General features: G+C 39.6%; 1 protein-coding gene across 3 annotated transcripts; it reads right to left on the minus strand.

The window, feature by feature from the left end:
• Positions 1-750: 750 nt before the first annotated feature.
• On the minus strand, positions 751-18115 carry ptk2bb (protein tyrosine kinase 2 beta, b). Of its 3 annotated transcripts, none has more exons than XM_070925655.1 (31): positions 18037-18115; positions 13235-13470; positions 12683-12861; positions 12489-12576; positions 11887-11966; positions 11575-11637; positions 11289-11343; positions 11020-11160; positions 10795-10869; positions 9863-9964; positions 9575-9692; positions 9363-9402; positions 9131-9162; positions 8900-8944; positions 8708-8805; positions 8333-8414; positions 8156-8256; positions 7814-7929; positions 6622-6722; positions 6443-6532; positions 5452-5656; positions 4930-5038; positions 4767-4826; positions 4529-4651; positions 4223-4375; positions 3947-3982; positions 3060-3084; positions 2901-2935; positions 2526-2660; positions 2323-2403; positions 751-1860 (listed from the first exon to the last, which is right to left on the minus strand). In XM_070925655.1, the coding sequence occupies exons 2-31, from the start codon at positions 13430-13432 to the stop codon at positions 1645-1647; spliced, it is 2982 nt and encodes a 993-aa protein (XP_070781756.1). In that variant the 5' UTR covers positions 13433-13470; positions 18037-18115; the 3' UTR covers positions 751-1644. The 3 variants fall into 3 exon arrangements, with proteins under 3 accessions (XP_070781756.1, XP_070781758.1, XP_070781755.1); XM_070925657.1 differs by having other exon boundaries at positions 9131-9165; XM_070925654.1 differs by having other exon boundaries at positions 3947-4375.
• Between the last annotated feature and the right edge of the window lie 1284 nt (positions 18116-19399).

Genomic DNA, 19399 nt, shown 5'->3' on the forward strand with positions numbered 1-19399 from the left:
GTCATTTTTTTTTTCTTCAGGTCTTTTTTTCTGGCCATGATTACACTTATTTTTGAATGATCATACTATATAATAAATACCCTTATGAAAACCTTTAAAAATCCGTCTTTATTGCATTTATTGAGCGGTGTGAAAATGACGCTAGGGCAGCAACGGATTAACACTCCGTCAGTTGTCTGTCCTAAATACAGTTTCACAGAGTCCAAATACAAATGATGCTGCCCATGAGCTCCCTGATTAAAGAGACATTTCATCTTGACATTAGTTATTAATATCACTTTAACATATAAAAGTAGTCTTTTATAACAGTGAGTCATAGAACAAAGAACAACCAAGTCTACTTAACCTTCTGTAGATACACAGACACATAATTATAACATAATTATATTAATTATTCCTACCATGTCAATATGTCTATGTGCTGTATGCTTAAACACAATGCTATAGTGCTGCAGGGGGGAGTTTATAATGTTAACCTTTTGATGAGGCTGCATCACATAGGTGATTCAGCTGTGGTAATTTCTGAGGCTAAAAATAGTTGCATGGGATTGTATTATATAATACAGGTGTTGCTGTTATTGTGTCTACCACTATAAAAATCCAAACTGGTCCAAATAAATACAGAAAGATTATCAATACTTTACAGCAACAGTTTCTACTAGCATTAAATATGACCACAAATGTCACAGTGAGGGGAAACGCTGAACATGTAGATTTAAACGCTCAACAACAGGTTTCAAAGAACAGGCTTTAATGTACGGTAGTATACATCATGATATTTAATTTTATATCACTTGATTTACATGCTAGAAGTCCATATTTTATAATAATTAGATTTATTAGGACATAATACAAAAACCTTAGACTCTTTCAAGTTCCTGACTCAATCTATTATCTATACCGTTGAAGTCTTCATCTCATCATTTGAACATAATGCACCATATATAAACTTGAGATATGTACTAAATATATATAAAACACTTCTGAAAAGTTGAATGACTGACTAACCTTTTGGTTTTGTCATCTTTACATTTCACTCAAGTTACTATTGTCAGGTTTGAAAGATTAAACCATTAATTTTTATTTGCATTGCATTCTTCTTCAGTTCAATTCAAAAGGCTTTATTGGTATGGAAGTTATAAAAAAAACTATGTTACCAAAGCATCAAAATACAATTTGTCTAAATATCTGGACAGTACACAATAACAACAATTATTTTTCTCTGTGGTAAAACATATTGTACTTGTCATAAGACACATTTTATATTTACAAGGATTATTCAATTCATGAGTACATAATTAACTCAATAACTCACCAATCACACATCAGAACTGTTTACATTTAATGAAGTTTGTCTGAAATGACAGCATCCTAAACAGGATGCCAATAGACCATATTTATACTACCTTGGTAAGCATACACATCCACTTTCTCCCAAGTTGTCCATATCCACAGAGTTGTGGCATCATATTTAAACACATTTACAGGTATGACGACTCCAAAGAACTGCCACAACCTTAATTTAAGCAGTTTAATCACAATAAAAATGGTTGACTGTGTGCAAATGTTATTTCTGACTGACAGATGTGGAAACAGTCTGATTTAAGCTTGATGTGTAAACTGAATAAGAGAGTTTAGAGTCCACTAGGGGGCCACTGGCTTGGCTAAGTTGGCCCTGACTCTGGCTTGGTCCACAGCGTCCAACAAGTTCTTGCTGTCCATAGCCAGAGTGTGTGCTGCAGCCAGCATCTGTTTCTTACACTCCTCCTTCAACGAGGTGATGGCATTCTGCTGGGCCAGCCGCATTTTGCTGATCAGCTCCGCCATGTCGTTGTTCAGCAGCTTCTGGGTGCCCTCGATCTGTGGGGACAAACAAACATAATGGATGACTTTTTTTGAATGGGCACTATTGGCCTTTTGCATGGAAGACATCTTGACATGTCACAGTAGGAGAGACACAGGTGTAAATAATAAAATAAATGACGGCTGAATTCCATTTAGTTGCTTCAGTTTCAGGGTCCTGGTATTGTGCATGCCGAATGCACTTGAACAGAACGGAGCCATCGTTAACGTTATTAGAAACGGCTGTGCTTTTTCTATTGTGACAAGTCAAAATGTCTGCTGTGAAAAAAGCCTGTAAACACACCTGTTCAATATTGCGTAATCCAGATACATAGACATGGGCACTATCTTTCTGAAGCTTATAAATGTTTTGGTTGAAATTGCTAGAAGCAAGAAATGCATCACATTTAAATAAATAACAACAATAAAAAAAGGAAGTAAAGACAACACAGCAAACAAGCTGAAGACAACATTCAGTACCTCAGTCCTGACAGACTCATGTAAGGTGGGCAGTATGTCATCCACACTGCGAATCAGGTCTCGTAAAGCCATCCCAACAGACTGCGGGCAGAGATCAATGCAGAGCAGAGAATTAATCAGCTGTATGACTCAAGTCATACATAAATTTGCCACTAAAGCAGCAACAACCTTTAAGTAAAAAATAGAAATATGTCTAAGTGTACCTGGACAAGGGTGATATATTTTTCCGGTTGCAGCTCTGTGACGTCATTCTTGAGTTGGACAACAACTTTGACCAGGTTCATGACGGAGTGATAAACCTTGTCGTCTGAGCGGTCCAGTTCAGCTGTGGGCGCAGGCTGAGTAAGAGGGAATAATGTGTTTTAATAATTAAAATACTCACTCTCATTACTCTAAACAAAGATCATTGGGCACACTACACGCATGGTGGCATCAATTCCCTTTCAACTACAGGCTAACTTCACTTTTTTGAGATGAATGAGTTGATTCTAAATTATTTTTTATCTAAATCTAATCAAAGCTCATACAATTAAAACATTGTTTTCAGAGGTAAAAATAGTACAAATTGATATAATTACCTGTGCTGTGAGCCGCGGGGGCTTCACTGGAGGTGCTGCAGGGCAGAAAGATGAACAACATGAGAGACAGAGAAAAGACGAAGGATTGAGAGAGAGGAATAAAAGTATTCAGATTAAATCAGAATGAAATGTGACTGTAATTTTCCTTTAAGCACTTACCGTTCTCGGCATCAGCTTCAAGGGACTAAAAAGAATGAAAGATAACTCTCATGAGGACGAGAAAATACAAACATCCTGTCTGCTCTCATGATATTCAATAGCTCACAAACACTGTAGACAATAATGCAGGTAATCCTGCCAAACAGCACAAGAACTCATGACAGACTGAACTTGTTCTCAGATATAATTTAGATTAAGAAAACTACAGAGAAATACAAAAGCTTAAAGGAAAAGTTACCCTTGTCTTCAATTACACTGTTACATATCTGTGACAATCACTAAACCTTATTGGTAGTAACCACTTTCACTAAATGTGGTGTCCTATATTCCCCAGAATGCCTTTTGATAACCCCAAAGAACAATTTGTAAAGTTTTTGCATTTAGATGATACTGATATGTGACTGCAGTTATGATTGTACTGGATTGTTGCGCATACATAAACATGCACTAATTAATATATTTGTGATCACTAGTACAACATGTATTTTTATGTGCCTGTTTCTTATGCTATTTTCTTATTTATTTAAATGTATTTAAATATAATTAATATTATCTGTATTCAATATTATATTTCTTCTATATGTACAGGCCAGCAGTTGTAGTTCTTTTTTCTATCATTGCAATTTCACTGGTTTGATTTCCAGTTTAAATAATCAAGCTTACTTTACTGTTGCTGCAAAAGTTTTAGGTAGCTGACAAAACATGTTTCTAATTTGAAATGTCTCTACAACACAATAGATTACAAACTAGTACATGTTGTGTAACATCAGGCTGACCACATTTAGCCACTTGTCCAATGGGAATGAGAAGAAAACAAACTGGGCTCATAAATGTGAGCTACATTGCCAAAATCTGTTTGGTTAACATGATATAGAGTTGACACCTACCACTGGGCTGGCAGCTTCCTCTGGTCCCATGGGGTCCTGCAAAAGAACAGGCAGGTTCATTTGATAGAATATGGACATGGACCCCCTCTTTGGAACTGTTATCAGGGGAACATTCAATTTAAGACTAGTGTGGCGTCGAGAGTGAACGAGTGGGCCGATATTGTTTAACGATGCCTCGTTCAGCGTAGCCTCCAGGGCCACGTTGAATTCGGAGGCGGGGGCACACAGAGACACAGAGAGGGGGTTGACAAAAGTTAATGATGCTCTGGTTCCCACCAGGAGTCTCTCCTCCTTTTCCAGCCACTTTTTATCCTCCATCATCTGCTCTTTCTGTTGGCGGAGAGTGTCCTGCATTTGGTGTCTCTCCCTCTGCCACAGGCGCTGGGCGTCCTCCCGGCTGTTCGGGTCCAGTCGGAGAAACTCGCCCTCCTATGATCGGGGGAAGTATGATGGGTTAACAGCACACAAAGTCTATTTTGCTCTCTTAATGCATTCATTTTTAACTTGCATGTAGTGCTTTAGTACTACAGGTTCGTCAACATTTGAACACATGACATACACACAGAGCTGAGTCTTTCTTACCCCCATGCTTCGACGCCGAGGTGACCTGATTGGCAACGGAAGAGTGTTCATGGAGTCCACAGGGGACTGATATTCACATGGGCTGGCCAGGTCAGGTGAGCTGGCACACAAAGCCTCGTTCAGCTGCACAGGTTCACACATACACACACATCACTAACATAAAAATCTTTTTGAAGTAAAGTCTGTCATCTTGGAGGAAACAGGCATCTTTTCAGGCTGCTTGGGTAAACAACTGTACCTGAATGTGTAGACCAATACTGAGCGTGTTCCCAAAGCGCCCTGGTTTCATTCTTGAAGGCTACAGTGAATAGTGAAAAGATGTGTTAAAAGTACATGCATTCAATTTGAATAACGTGCTATTTTGTAACATATAACGGGCTGAATTTGACAGGGATTCGTACTTTGGGAGGAGGCTCATGGAAGTTGAGCTTGGTGTCGAATAATTTTGTGGAGCGCGCTCTGTCCCTCTCTCTCTCCACCTCCTGCTCCTTCTCCATCTTGTGGACATCGCTGACAGATTAGAGACAACAAGTTATATCATGTCTGAGTGAGAGAGGTACAAAAACACAGTGCACTGCTGATCTTAAATATTTGTTCACTCATCTTCATTTTTATAATTTAAAAACTAAAAAGTAACTAACTTCTTTTATATTGAACTTACTCTGAGAAGGTAGTTGGATTAATACATAAAATTACCACAATTACTGCATCATTACAAAGGCTACCATAAAACAGTGTAACCAGCATTGTGAGGCCTTTGTCCTTGTTGTTCATGCATCAACAGAAATTGGCAATTGAGAGTCGCAAAACATTTACTGATGAGAAAAACATAAACATGTAATTATATGAACTGTAGAGGGTTTCATTCTGTGTAATCAGTCACTTTGTAAGAGTAAAGCTCTTCTTTATATCTAAAGAAATACCTGATCTTGACCACCAGCTCAGTGAAGTTGGGTCTCTCTCTGGGGTCGTAGGACCAGCAGCGGGTCATGAGGGAGTAGAGGGCAGGAGGGCAGTTGTCCGGCTTGGGCAGCCTGATTCCCTGCTCCAGTTGGTTGATCACGTCTCTGTTCTCGAGCCAGAAAAACGGCTGCTGTCCACGACTCATTATTTCCCACATACATACGGCTATCGGAGAAACAAAAAATGCTTAGATACATGCTTACTGTTATTTATTATCCATCATAAAGTCACATTGCTTCTGGCAGTTCACTTTTTCTTCGCCTTGAAAACAGAAAGTATAGATAGTTTGATTGTGTTTCAGAAAATGTTTAAGGGAAGGAAATCCAAATAGTCAGATGTCAACTTGTATTTCAATACAAGCCAGTATTATTACATTAGGCATATTAATAATAAAGAGCATTAAAGTTGCTATGCCTTGTTTGCTTTTCTCTCTCATGGGCAAAAAGACGAGTGCGTCTAAACAAAACATCCATCATCAAAGGTCAGATGTTTCAAATGATGGGCCTGAGAACTGAGAAAGGTAGAAGTAAATACACATGAAGAGCATCTAAGACATTTGTTGTGAGCTATTTGATTGTGATACGTCTGTGGACCACAAGACCACAAGTGAAGACAGGTAGAGATACAGGTGATACTGTAATTTGATTATTGATCCTGTGCATGCTCTATATAAATGTATATGAAGCAGTTTCTAAGCCATCATCCCTGTTTAAGAAAGACATACGTCTATGTGCCTACAGTACTTAAGAAACTCGGGACCTCTATGTAGCTCTGATATTAGTTCAAATAACTGTTCATAAAATCATGCAGTGCTTGTTTGGGTTGAAGATTAACCAGCCAACTGCCTGTTGCCACATGTGAGTGAGTGTGTTTTCCTGTCTTGTGCCCTGAACCCCCTAAATGTCTTTGCACTGAGCTGTTGTACTGTATGTTAGTGTATCACAAGCTCACCAAACATCCAGACGTCACTGGCTGTGGTGAAACGTCTGAAGTTGATGGATTCTGGGGCCATCCACTTGATTGGCAACCGAGTAACAGACGCTGCAAAGAAACGGGAGGCGTTATTTTGCGGTCAACCTTTTTCATTTTTGAACAAAATGTGAAATGTGCATCAGATGTGCCTCCCAAACCTTTGTAATATTCTTCATCCTCAATGTATCTTGACAGACCGAAGTCTCCGAGCTTCACACAGTCTGGACTGGCGACTAACACGTTCCGAACTGCAATGTCTCTGTGACAAAACACCAATGAAAGAGAAAGAAATATTAAGGTTTGTTAAGGTAGAGTAGCCTGATGTGGATATTATCAGTCTGTTATGGGCGGAGCAGAGTGTCTGAAATGACCTTACGCCCCCACTGATTGACCTGAACTTGCCTCTGGGTTACTGCAGTGCTGCCAACGACTGCAGCAGAATATAATACAAAAGGAATGTTTGCATTTTCCACACAGGCAGAAACTAATTTCCTTTGTCTGTGTTTTTTCTTCACGGGAGATTGAATCCACTTGTGGCTGCTTTGCTGCCTGAAAACTGTTGATAACATTCTGCAGAAACAACTAAGTGAAGCATGTTTTTCTGGCATCTCATCATCAACTTTCTGTAATGTTGTGTCTTTGTATAAATATATCAAGTTTAAATTAAAAAGTTTGCGATTGTCACGACCTTATATGACTCCATGCTGTTCATTTTCTTCCTAGCCACATCTCTTTATCACTATATCTCTTCCTCTTAGGAACGTCAGCTTGCCTTTTCCCTCAGCATCCCTGTGAATGAACACTGTGCAGTAAATCACAATCTGGTCTCAGATTTGTCAAATTATTTCAAGGACATGCTGTAGCCCAGCATGATTGGCCCAGTACATTACAGGTTGTGCCTCTTTTCTTATGACAGTGGCAAAGGACCAAATGAATTATATAAAAGACCCATTACTCCTACTTAAGGGAATGATGACAGTTTCAGCACAGACACACTGTACAAACACTATCACTTCACACACAATCAGTATGGGTTAGCTGGTCACGGTGACTTAGTGCTGTCAAAGTGACACCTTTGTCATCATCGCAGACAAAAGGTTTTGTTACGCTCTAAAGACGAGGCCTTGATTCTCTGCATAATGTTTCAGGGGACCCGCTAGCTAGTTTTATACCATTTTGTGGCTACGTTTGTAGTTTTTGTCCTTCAGTTTCACATCTGTTTCATAAATATGTACTGATACATGTTACATACATATGTTACAATATGGTTCCATCAATTTCCAGAAGATTTGTCAGTTGATTGGACAAATTCATTGTGAGTCTTGTCTATTATAATAAGGAGCCTCTCACCTGTGCACCATGTTGACCCCTTCGAGGTAGACGAGAGCTTTGCAGATCTGCAGGCTGAACAGCACCAGAGTTGTGTTTGTCAGCTTGTTCTGGTTCTGAGTTAGGTAGTTCCCGAGCTGCAAGAATGTCAGCAGTTAAGCAAGACAGGAACTCACTTACAGAGTCACACTTTCTGTCACGCTGAGATGCATGAATCTTGCTGCAACACGATCAGACATGACTCATGCCAGAACCGTGCAGTCATTTTTTTTGTGTGAATCCTGTCGAGCGTGATGCCCTCTCAAACTAAAAGCACATCAATTACACAGCATGACGGCATTAAAACTGAAGACTGGCACTAACCTCTCCATACTGATACAGCTCCATGACAATCCACACAGGATCCTCCTCTATGATGCCAATCAGTTTGACGATGTGCTGGTGATCGAGGTTCTTCATAATTACTGGCAAATACACATTTTAATGTTATTGTCATTGTTATCAGTTATCTTATTATTTTCTGCACATTTTTCTAGTTACCTGCTTCACTCATGAACTTCTCCATCACATCAGGTGAACAGTCTTTGCAGGTCTTCACTGCCACATTAACCCTTTCGCCGTTCTGTTCAATCAAAAAGCGAAAAAGACAAAAGGGACAAATATTTTAATGGAAACTAGTGAGAGCATTCAAGAAGTTTTTTCAAGCAAAAACACCAAACATTCTCCTGTTCCAGCTTCTCAGTTGATAAGGACTTGCTGCTTTTCTTTGTCTTATGTAACAGTAAGCGGATACTTTGAGTTTTGGACAATTAGTCAGACAAAACAAGTAATCTGAAGACCTTAACTTGAGTTTTTGATAATCGCGACAGGTGGTTTTACCTATTTTCTGTACTTCAACTAGGAAGATACACTTACAGCTTTTTTATAAAATCCATCGTAGACTTCCCCAAAAAAACCCTCGCCAAGGATTCGGCCGAGAACAATGTCACTTCGGTCGATCCCGTACTTGACAGCTGCAGAACAAGATTTTAATTTATAAAAGTTCAAAAATGAGTTCCCGCAGTTATTATTCTGCAAAAGACATGAATGGGAAAACTTTTAACAAACCTGACTTCGGTCTTTCATCCAGAATCTCACAATAGATATCTGACCCTGAAAATACAAAAGAAAGAACATGTATTTCTTGATCAGAACCTCAGAGCCACTTCTATCAATATGCTCTTACTTGTTTTTGTAGGATAATGACATAAAGGTCTGGCTTTTAAAATTGGAAATGCAGATGCTATGTATTGTATTATACATGGAGGTTATGTAAAACTATAAAAACTGTCAGCTCACCCATACTGTATCTGGCCGATCCGGTGTCTGTGCTGCTCCAGAGAAAAGACAGAATGAGATTTTCAAGTTATGGCTCCTCAGAGCGCTGACAGATTCAATAACAGCCTTTCTCATCAATAACTTTTCATTTCATATTACAATCAAAAAGGGAATGAGTACAGCTTGCAGCTACACTGAGGCTGAGAGAGGTCACAAATCATTCAAAGTAGTAAAACAGCCAAAATCCACTCACCCTGTAGGAATCTCAGGTAGGGAAATTCGTGCAATGGCATCTAGGATAGACATTAGCAATAATAATTCCAATTAAGTTTAAATAATGCATTTTAAAAGTCTTTCATACAGCTTTTAAGGCACCCAACCACGCTTCATCCTGAAAAACAACACATTCATAACATATTCATTGTAAGCTTTAACCACAGTGATGTTGAGAAGTGGCGTACGCACCTCTATTTTGTCGGTAGATAACAGTATCATCTGTGTTATTTTCCAAGCGGCAGTACCCATCAATAAGGTCGATCATGTTCTCCGCCATAGGGACCGTGGCCACATTGATCGATAGACGCTGTCAGAAAGTACAAAAGAGGACATGACAATGTGAGCACTACATTGGTCAAATTCCCTGTGCAAATGCTCTCTATAGTAAATGTACTTACTAATTTTAGCTATTCTGATTCTTAACAGTGTTCAAAGCATTATTGTATAATAGGTAGATCGTGTTATTGAGGTACTTACTTGTCTGGCCCCCTCTATGTCGAAGTTTATGAGAGCCTTGCCGTCGCCCTGAGATAAGCATTGTACTTTCTTGATCTGTTTGAAGTCGGCTAGAAAAACAGGCTGAGAGAAATACAATAAGTGAAATAATGATGGGGCTGATTACATTTAACAAGCTGTGTTACATATATAATGATTTAGCATACACTGATGGCTGTTAACAAGGTAAAGAGATACTATATAAACCAGATTATTTGCAAAATATGTCTAGACTTGAAATATCCAGCAGGAATTAATATCTATCAAACTCTCAGAATAAAACAGAAATTATAGGATAGTTTGACATTATGGGAATTATGCTTGTTTGCTTTCTTGCCGAGAGTGAGATGAGAAGATTGACACCACTCTCATGTTTGTACGAGAAATAAGAAGCAGCCAGTCAGCTTAGCTTAGCATAAAACTTTGTCTAAATGTAACAAAATCTACCTACCAGCACCTCTAAAGCTCACTAAGTCACTTGTTGTATCTGGTTGGTTTCATCTGTACAAAAACTGAAGTTTAAAATTGACAAGTTGGTGTCTTAAGCGGGGTTATGTGCCCGACTATTTCTCTGATGGGAGCAGTTGCCAGGCAACCGGTGGAGACAGACAGTTACTGTTAATTATGAGTCTTAGAGGTGTTGCTAAGCTGATTTTGATAACTTTGGAGAGAGCCATGCTAGCTGTTTCCCCCTGTTTGCAGTCTTTATGCTAAGCTAAACTAACCAGCCGTAGCTTGGTATTCACCATACAGACGTGGTCTTCTCATCTAACTCTCGGCAAGGAAGTGAAATAGCATATTTCCCAAAATGTCCAACTATTCCTTGAACAAAAATCCTTGAACTGGGCCAGATAGATTTGAAATATAAAACAACACAATGATGAACTATATGAATAAATGTTCACCATGCTTACCGCTGAATTCTTCTGTGTGCGTTGGCGAATTCCCCTCCCACCGATGACCAGCTCCACTGACAGACTCCAACCTTGCTGTTGACGAGAGAGAGCAGTTAAATGTTTGTAATATTAATGTGAACCAAAACTGGAGCTCCTGATGTTTATAACCATGACTACAATAGGATTTAGGGGAAGAAACCTTTTGTTGCTGAGTATCACGCTGAACATAATGTTGCTACTCACCACTAGTTCACATGGGAAATCCTCTTCATCAAAACTGATGAATTCTTTGAGGGTCTCAAAAAACTTGACCATACAGTCTTCCTCCTTGAGTGTTGCGTATTGTTGAAACGTTTGTTGGATCAACTTCCGTAGCTGCCTTGACTGGATCACAAACAGGGAAATTTTAAATCGTTTTTTTTATGTACATATGATAAAGGGCTGATCTACCAGGAAAATACATTTGTGTTGTCAAGTCATTAAGAATTGAAATCACGGTTAGGATAGTTTACCTTCATGCTGTTAATCAGCTGTTGAGGAAAGAAAAGGTCCAGGCCCACTTCTTTTCTTCATTTGTAAAGTGAAATTTAGAAAAATAGAAGGAATAAACTTTTAATGAACTAAGAAAATGGAAGTCAAGCTGCCACAAGGCATTTCTAACATTATCCAGTGAGGCTTTTCAAAGGGTTTGATTAACTCAAGGCTCACTATCAACTCATACAGAGTAAAGTCATCGTCTGAGGGAAGTTATGTTGCCAAAATGACAGTCACAAGATTAAGGGGGAAATAAAAACTTACTCTAGAAGTTCAAAGTTGGACTTCTTCTCTAGACCTTTTGAATTCATGTCTTTATAGAACCTCCTGTAAGAAAATAGAGTAAAAAGAAAACATCCCAACAACTAATACATTCCATACAACTAAATGTTCTTCATCCTAAACAATAAGTACATTCATGACTGACTAACATGAAGATTAGCACAGTACATGCTTTATAACACATGGGGCAACTTGTCAATATAACTCTAACCAACTCACTGCACTCAATAAAACAAATGAAATTGAAAGCTTGACCAGCAAGAGCAACAGAATGAGAGGAATGCAGTGACTCACCTGATCTCCAAACAGCCGAGCTGCAGTGCCATCCCATCACTGACCTTACTGGCATGATACTGCATGTAATCACTACGCACCTGTCATAAAATGAAACACAGAAATCAGATACACCAATTTATACGACAGTAGTTCTGGACTATTACACTACTGTAAAAAACAGTTGGATATCAAATTCATATAGATTTATTTTTATATTGACTGGCTGAGAGGTGGTGGTGACAGACTGCTTACCTGAGTACTGATGTCCTACTATAGCTAAAAATCTGGGTATTTTTATCAGAAGCATAACGGAGTGATTCGAGGTAATTACCGCAAAAATAGCTTTTAAGAGTCTATACATTTGTTTTACTATTCAGCTTTTCCGCAGAATCAAATGGTTTCAGATAACAGGTAACAGATATTTTGTGGTCCTGTACGGTTCATGGTCCGGGGGCTGATGACCCCTGTTTAACAGTATTGAAGGTTTCACATTATAATATGTAGATTTGTTTGAAACAAAAGGAGTGCCACCTACAGAATATATCCAACATCCATGTGAATCCAAAGTGAATTCCATATCAGCCAAAAGGTTGAAAACAAAATACACTATAGTTTGTTACCTGTTGGTAAAAATACAGCAACGTCGACCTGTCATCTCTGAATTTTTCCAGGAAATTGACGGGAACGTATCTGATACGAAGGTCATACCTGCAAAGACAACAGATATCAAATGCCATACTTTCAACATTCAACATTCAAACACTCACTCTGCAAGATAAAATCAGATACAAACGTCCAAGTAATCGATCTGTACCTCCACTCAGCTTCCACATGATGGCTCTCGTAGCGTTGTTCCACCTCCCCAACAGTCAGATCTGGATGCAGCCAGTGAAGTTCTTCTGACTTCAGGTGCTTCAACAGGAGGCCGTAGCATCCTGCGTGTTCGATGTTCGGCCCCAATCGACCGCTGATCAGAATCGAACGAATGATGGCCTGAAGGAGACAGAAGGAGCAATTGTTGACAAAGTTTTATCATTCATTTTTAGTCATGCTTCCATTTCTTGCACACTGTGGCTTGACTGTGCGTAGTGTCTAACAAATTAGCTGTAAAAATGGAGAGGACGCTCTGGAGATAACATTTTAAACTTTTGCCTGTTGCTGTACACTCAAAGAGAGAATAAGATTATTTGCGCACTGATAAAGGATTTATTAACTTTCCTGCATGTTAAGGCCAAATAAAACAGATTTCTGGCTAAAATACAAAACACCACCTTCCATCCTGACAGGTCAAATTTGTAATCTCGATTTCTCTCTTTATCGCAGTCATCTGACCTCCCTTCCCCATATTATTTTAGATTGCTCTCACCCTGATTTGCCAGGAGCTGTCACATTTAACCAGCTTGAAGTTCTTGCCCAGGTTGTTGTTGGTGCAGAAGCACACTTTGAGGATCTTGACGGGCCCTCCTTCCCCAGTGAACTGCGATTCGGGGCAGGAGTCTGAGTCACTTTGTCTTGGACTGGGTACCTTCCAGGACAGGGTGTCACCGGACATCACCTCATACATTCTCAAGGCTGGGTCGGCACCATCATATCCACATAATCCTTTCGACACAGAAAGGAAAAGACTTTAATTCAGATTTAACATGAGTAGTCGTAGTAGTAGTCTTGATCCTTAATTTGTTTCAATCTTCAAGCCTGAAGTAGACAAATTAGAAAAAAGGAAGAGGACTGTGTGTTTTATATAATATGGTGCTAAAGATTGTGATCCACGAAAAACAAACATTTAACTTCATAATATATTGACTGAAAGTCTGTAGTGACAATACTCTGTCTTTAGCACAAGAGTACACACTGTTCTGTGACTTGCCTCATCATAGTACTACAGTCATGCTACCCTTCACATTGATGCTGTGATCTTGTGCCAGGTGGCGTCCATGACTAACATCATTTGGTTCTGAGATCCGCTGATTACATTCCTTCCTAACTGTGATTTCAAGTGAGGGCCTGTGTGATTCATAATGCAAAATTGTGACAGTGTGGAGACTTGTATCATCCAGGAAAACTCCTTGAAACGCTGTCTTCTCCCTGAATGCAAATGTCACTTAAATTTCATTACATGTGTGGAATGGGAAACTACATGTCTGCAGGGTGACAGGGACAATAAGAATAAATAATAAACCGAGACAACAACTAAATATACGAAAACAACAGTGAATAACAGAGTGATGACTAACCAACCCATGTAGTAGCTTCTTAGCTCTGGGCTGTTATGCAACCTGTGTTGATCTGCCCTACATGCAATACAAAAATCTCCAAAGGTAGCAGGGAAGCAACTCCTCTGTCCTTCTGAAAGGAATAGTTTGACATTTTGGGGAAGACTCTTACTCGCTTTATTGCCAAGAGTTAGACGAGAAGACGGACACCACTCTCATATCTGTCTTCTCAATATTAAGCTAGAGCCGGGAGATGGTTAGCTTAGCTTAGCATGCAGACTGGAAACAGAGGGGAAAGCTAGCCTGGCTCTGTCTGAGTGGTATCAATCTTCTCATCTCATCAACTCTTAGCAGAAGGCAAATATTTTCCAAAATATCGAACTATTCCTTTAATACATGAATACCTCATAATAAATACATCCCAGCAACAGGAGATTCTGCTCCAACCACTTTAAACAAACATGGCGACGGTTACTGAAGATCGTAAAAACCTGAGCTCACAGCCACCATAACACACCTGGAAAGTCAACTGAAATCTTTTCACTGGGTGAAAAAAACTGAAAGCCTGCACACACTGATTCAACTTTTCAGGTGCAACCTACCGATGCATCAAATAAAAAAATCAGGGAAACACATCCAGAGCTGCTCTCACATTAACATTAACAACCCACAACATCCGTCTGACTCTCCACTCCCCATGTTAATATTCTGCCCTGTCAATCAAACATCTGAGGGCATGTTGACTCAGCAAACACAGTAAGAGTGAGCTAAATATTTAAAAAAAACAACCTTCACAACACACCTAGCTATGAGGTTGAGATTTCTGCCGGTTACCCACCTGACAACAGTGTCTGTCAGAGAAGTGCCTTTTTGCTGTCAGAACGTGTTTTCTCATAAATGAATCTCCATGCTGTTAGTCTGCTGCGAGGGAGCTGAGCTGTGTTAGTTTCTCTCAGGGCTTTCCGCCGCTGTTGGACGGGGTTGTGTTTTGTTAGCCTGAGGCCATGAATTCCCCAGCAGGGCTGTGTGGGTGTGTTTGTGTGTAAGCATGTGTGCATGTGTGTGGTGTGTGGTGTGGTGTGTGTGTGTGTGTGTGTGTGTGTGTGTAGTGAGACAGAGAGAGAAAGGGAAAGAGAGAGAAGATGAGTGTGCAGCACGGCCGGCATGTTGCACCATCACATGGGTGTGGGAGGCCTGACAAGAGGGGATTGAGGAGACAGAGGGTGAAGTTTAAAAGTACTTCTAAGAAGAAAACATCCGTGGTTTAAAGTATGTGGGGCTGTGGATACACAAACACATTCCTGGCCTCACGTGGAAGAAACAGTGAGTAATCCTAGTGACACATATACATATATATACATTACAGACTGCTCCAAAGGCTCAGACAATGTTGCAAAATCTGCTATGCCATAATATTGAGCATGTATCATGTCTAAAGAGAAATGACAGAGAAGGGGAGTTGTAAATAAATGGCTTATTACATAGATAAAGAGTTTTTAGCTGAAATTGTCAGCTGTGTGAAACAACATCAGAGACAAAACTTGGGAGGTAAAAGGAAAGAAAAAGTCTGAACGATGAATGACACCATAAATAGGAGCGATTGTGGTGAAGCTCGGGACATGTTTTCTCTGTCAAAACTGAATCCCTGTGACCTCTAGTCTAGTTCAGATAACAAGTGCGTGAGACTTGATTGTTGTCTAGTTTTAGTCTTTAACACTTAAACACTAAAATCCAAAACAATGGGGCATAGAAACAGAAGGACTGGTCAGAATAGGCCTTTTTCACAGCAGGTATTTTGACTTGTGGTAGCAGGAAAAGCACAGGTGAAACAACGAACGTTAACGATGGCTCTGTGCCAGTAAGTGTCCCAGGAAGCCTCTCCAGTGGGCCAGCATGCACAATACCAAACCCTGGAACTGGCTCACCGAAATGGAATACGGCCATCATTAACATTATTAATTATACCAGGTATAATTATACCTGTGCTTTTCTTGCTTTAACGTGTTAAAATTGACCTTGTAATTTATAATACAGTCTACCTATTACTTTGTAAGCAGGGCAGTCTTGTCAGGCAGACAGAGCACTCACAAAAAGTAAACAAATATTAAACACTAAACAATACAATGCAAAACAAAACCCTGATTAAAATCATGAAGTCCCTTTTCCTACTTGTTTGTAACAGCTCTAGTTTTTTAAGTGAACACTTTCCAAGCTCACAGTGTTGTTGCTTCTCTCACACACCGCCATGCTGGCACTTGAGTTGTTATGGTAACAGCCGTTCCCGAGGGAGATTTCTTTTATCACAAACTGAGACCAAGGTGGACACTCAGCCACAACAAACGCTGCAGCGGTACAACAAATACAAATATTCAGTACCCAAACATTTGTCTAGATGGGAGTTATTCCTGCAGGTATCTACTGGGGAGATCAGGTCAGGAGGTGAATGACAGAGACTGATTCAGAGTGACAGATTGTGACAAATGAGAATGAAATTCCACAGCAGCCGGTGGAGAAGCAACAAACTTCAACAAGTCTGCATTTGAGAGAAAGACGAGGCTGTATAGAAAGGCTAGAGTCGTCCTGCAACACTGTATGTCTCAGAGATTTACAGTTTAAAAACCTTTGAAATAATGACAAAAGGAAAAAGGAAAGTATTGACTGAGGAACAAAAGTGAAAAGAGGACAGTGATAGAGAACGGGTGAAAACAGGAGTCAAACCTGGCTGGTCATTCCACAGATAGAGAGTTTTGATTCCCAAGACTAGGTAACGTAAGCATTGCAAGGCTAGGCTTTAGGTAACGTTAGCTTGGCTAGGTTAGGCTTTAGTTGGAAAGTACTTTAAAACATGTGGAGGGAGGGAACAACAGCTTTAGGCGGCGTGGCCTTGTGGCTAGGTAGCGTGTGGGTCAGGGGACACTGATTAGAGGGCATTAACATTATTTTTTCTTATACATTTCATGACATAGATAAGTCCCAACCGGTCGACTCTACGTCAGCATTGGCCTTGCAAGGTTCAGGGCTGGTTTAAAACAGTAGATGACGTGTTGAGCCATTTTCAACCCATGAAATTTACATACATTTGGTAAAAATGTCAATATTAACAGTTCAGTCATATCATTTAGTTTACAGCTAAACTGGAAAGAAAAACTGTCTGCAACAAACTCTCAGGAATCATGTCATGCTACCGGCCCAGCTGAAGTGGCTCCTTATTAGACAGCATTTTATTTTCAAAGGTAATTTGAGAGAAGGATGTTTTTGAGATTGAAAATCTGATGCTTGTATAACTGGTACATCAACTGGAAATCTGGGTATTGTTGACACATCCCTGAATTAAGCAGTGTGAAAAGAGCTACTTCTGTTCTTATAAAGACAGAGTTATGCTGTAAATCCTAAAAGCGCAGTAGATATAAAGAAGCCTCTTTTCCTGGTCGGTGCTTGTCAACACAGGCAGGCACTGAGACAGGCCTCCTCTCTAAACAGTGTTGTGCTGAGGGTCTGCATATTGCAACGTTATGACCCCAGGCACTGGAATGCGGCTGGCTGCTGCTTCACCTGCACAGACTTGCTTTGATAATGAACAAAGTTCTCTCTCTGGGAGAAGATGGCACTTACTGCCTCACATTGTGCCATTATAATCCATTCATTACCTTAAAAATACACTTATTCAAGCCTCACAGACAGGTTTCACATTTTGCATGGTCCCACCAAGAATGAAAATCTTTTCAAAAGCAGAAAATACATGTTGTTTGTAACCAGTTAAACCACAAATCTGGACTTTAAAGCTCATGTAATGGTTTAAATGCAGGGCTGTCTGTTTATTGCGTTAACCTCTATAAATATGGGCCTGTTGCACGCACTTGTATTAGTTGTAGTGACTTATTCAGCTCACCTCCAGAGAAGTTTGGAAATCCCTGTGCTGCAATAAACGCAAACATCTATTAATCTTGTGTCTTACCTGGTTCTGATTGAATTCCTCAACGGATGAAAGCCTGACAGAAAGTGTTACTCCTCACGGAGAGTCCAGGCCTGACAGCTCCACTCTCACACTGTCTCACACCGAGCAGCAGGCGGCAGGTGGCCACTCCCTCACCTATGCGATCCTGCAGCAAGGTGGGCCCACTTCCTCATTTCATGGATCTCAGGAATATGGCGGATTGAGAATGCCTCTTATTCTTCCCGCAAAGTCTCGCAGGAGTTTTGCACTCTTTCAGACGCAGGAATGATTTTGAAATGTTATGGTAGATTTAAAAAACCTTGCCAGTTGCAAAACATTTAAGACACGTCGTGTAACCACAGTTATTCAGTCAGAAATAACATATAGAAGTTTCTTTACTAACTCATTTATCCTGCCTTGAGGGAATATGACTCTGTGTGCTCATTTCATTTGAATTTAGGTCTTTCATCTGTACCTTACCTCACACAATGCTTCTGTCGTCTTCACTACAAACTGTTATATTAGTTATATCAACGTAATTACACCGCCTGAGCAGCAGATGGCGCTACAAGCTAACACAAAACAGGATTTGTAAACATACCTTAAAGGCCGAACTTTGTTTAACTGTATATATTAGTTATATTCATGTATGATTAAAGGGAAGGGTGAAAAATGAGTGCAAACGTGTGTCACAATTTTCACATAACTTACAACAATGAGAGCGAAACCCAGATAGACTAAGCTATCAAACATTAAGACATTAAGTAAATATTAAAGAGAGAGAATAAAAAGAAAGTAAAAACAAATGACTCTATAATGAACTTATGTGATAGTTTTCCTCATATAGATACAAGCTATTCTGACTGAGTTCCAGGTTGTCCAGATAGATGCCAAAAGTGGCATTAAATACAGTGAAGTTTGGTTTTTGGTTTGATCATTTGCTGGTATGAATACAGGCAGACAATGTGTAAGACATAACAGTCTTTGAAATCATCCTTCCCTACACCAAACAGCACAAACGTATATACTTTATCAGTCCAAAATATTTTATTGTAAGCGCAGTCCCAAAAACAAATGAACTAGATTTTCATAATTTCTTTAACAGAAATATATCCAGTACTTAGACAGAAACATTTTCACTGGGTAACATCTATGCATCTTTTTTAAAAGTAACTTCTTTTTCCGTGTTTGTTACATATACAATATTTTCTTGTTAATAACAAAGAAAATGATTCACAAACATTACTGATAGTTATAGTGTCAGACTGTGTGTGTGTTTGAATTCAGTCGTAGCATGTTGCAATGCTGTATGTTGGATTTTGGTAGGCAGGACTACCTTCTGTTTACACATCATTGCAACAGAATCACCAGCTGTGAGTGTTTC

The sequence above is a fragment of the Enoplosus armatus genome, chromosome 19 (genome assembly GCF_043641665.1).
Source record: "Enoplosus armatus isolate fEnoArm2 chromosome 19, fEnoArm2.hap1, whole genome shotgun sequence".
NCBI classification, from domain to species: Eukaryota; Metazoa; Chordata; class Actinopteri; order Centrarchiformes; family Enoplosidae; genus Enoplosus; species Enoplosus armatus.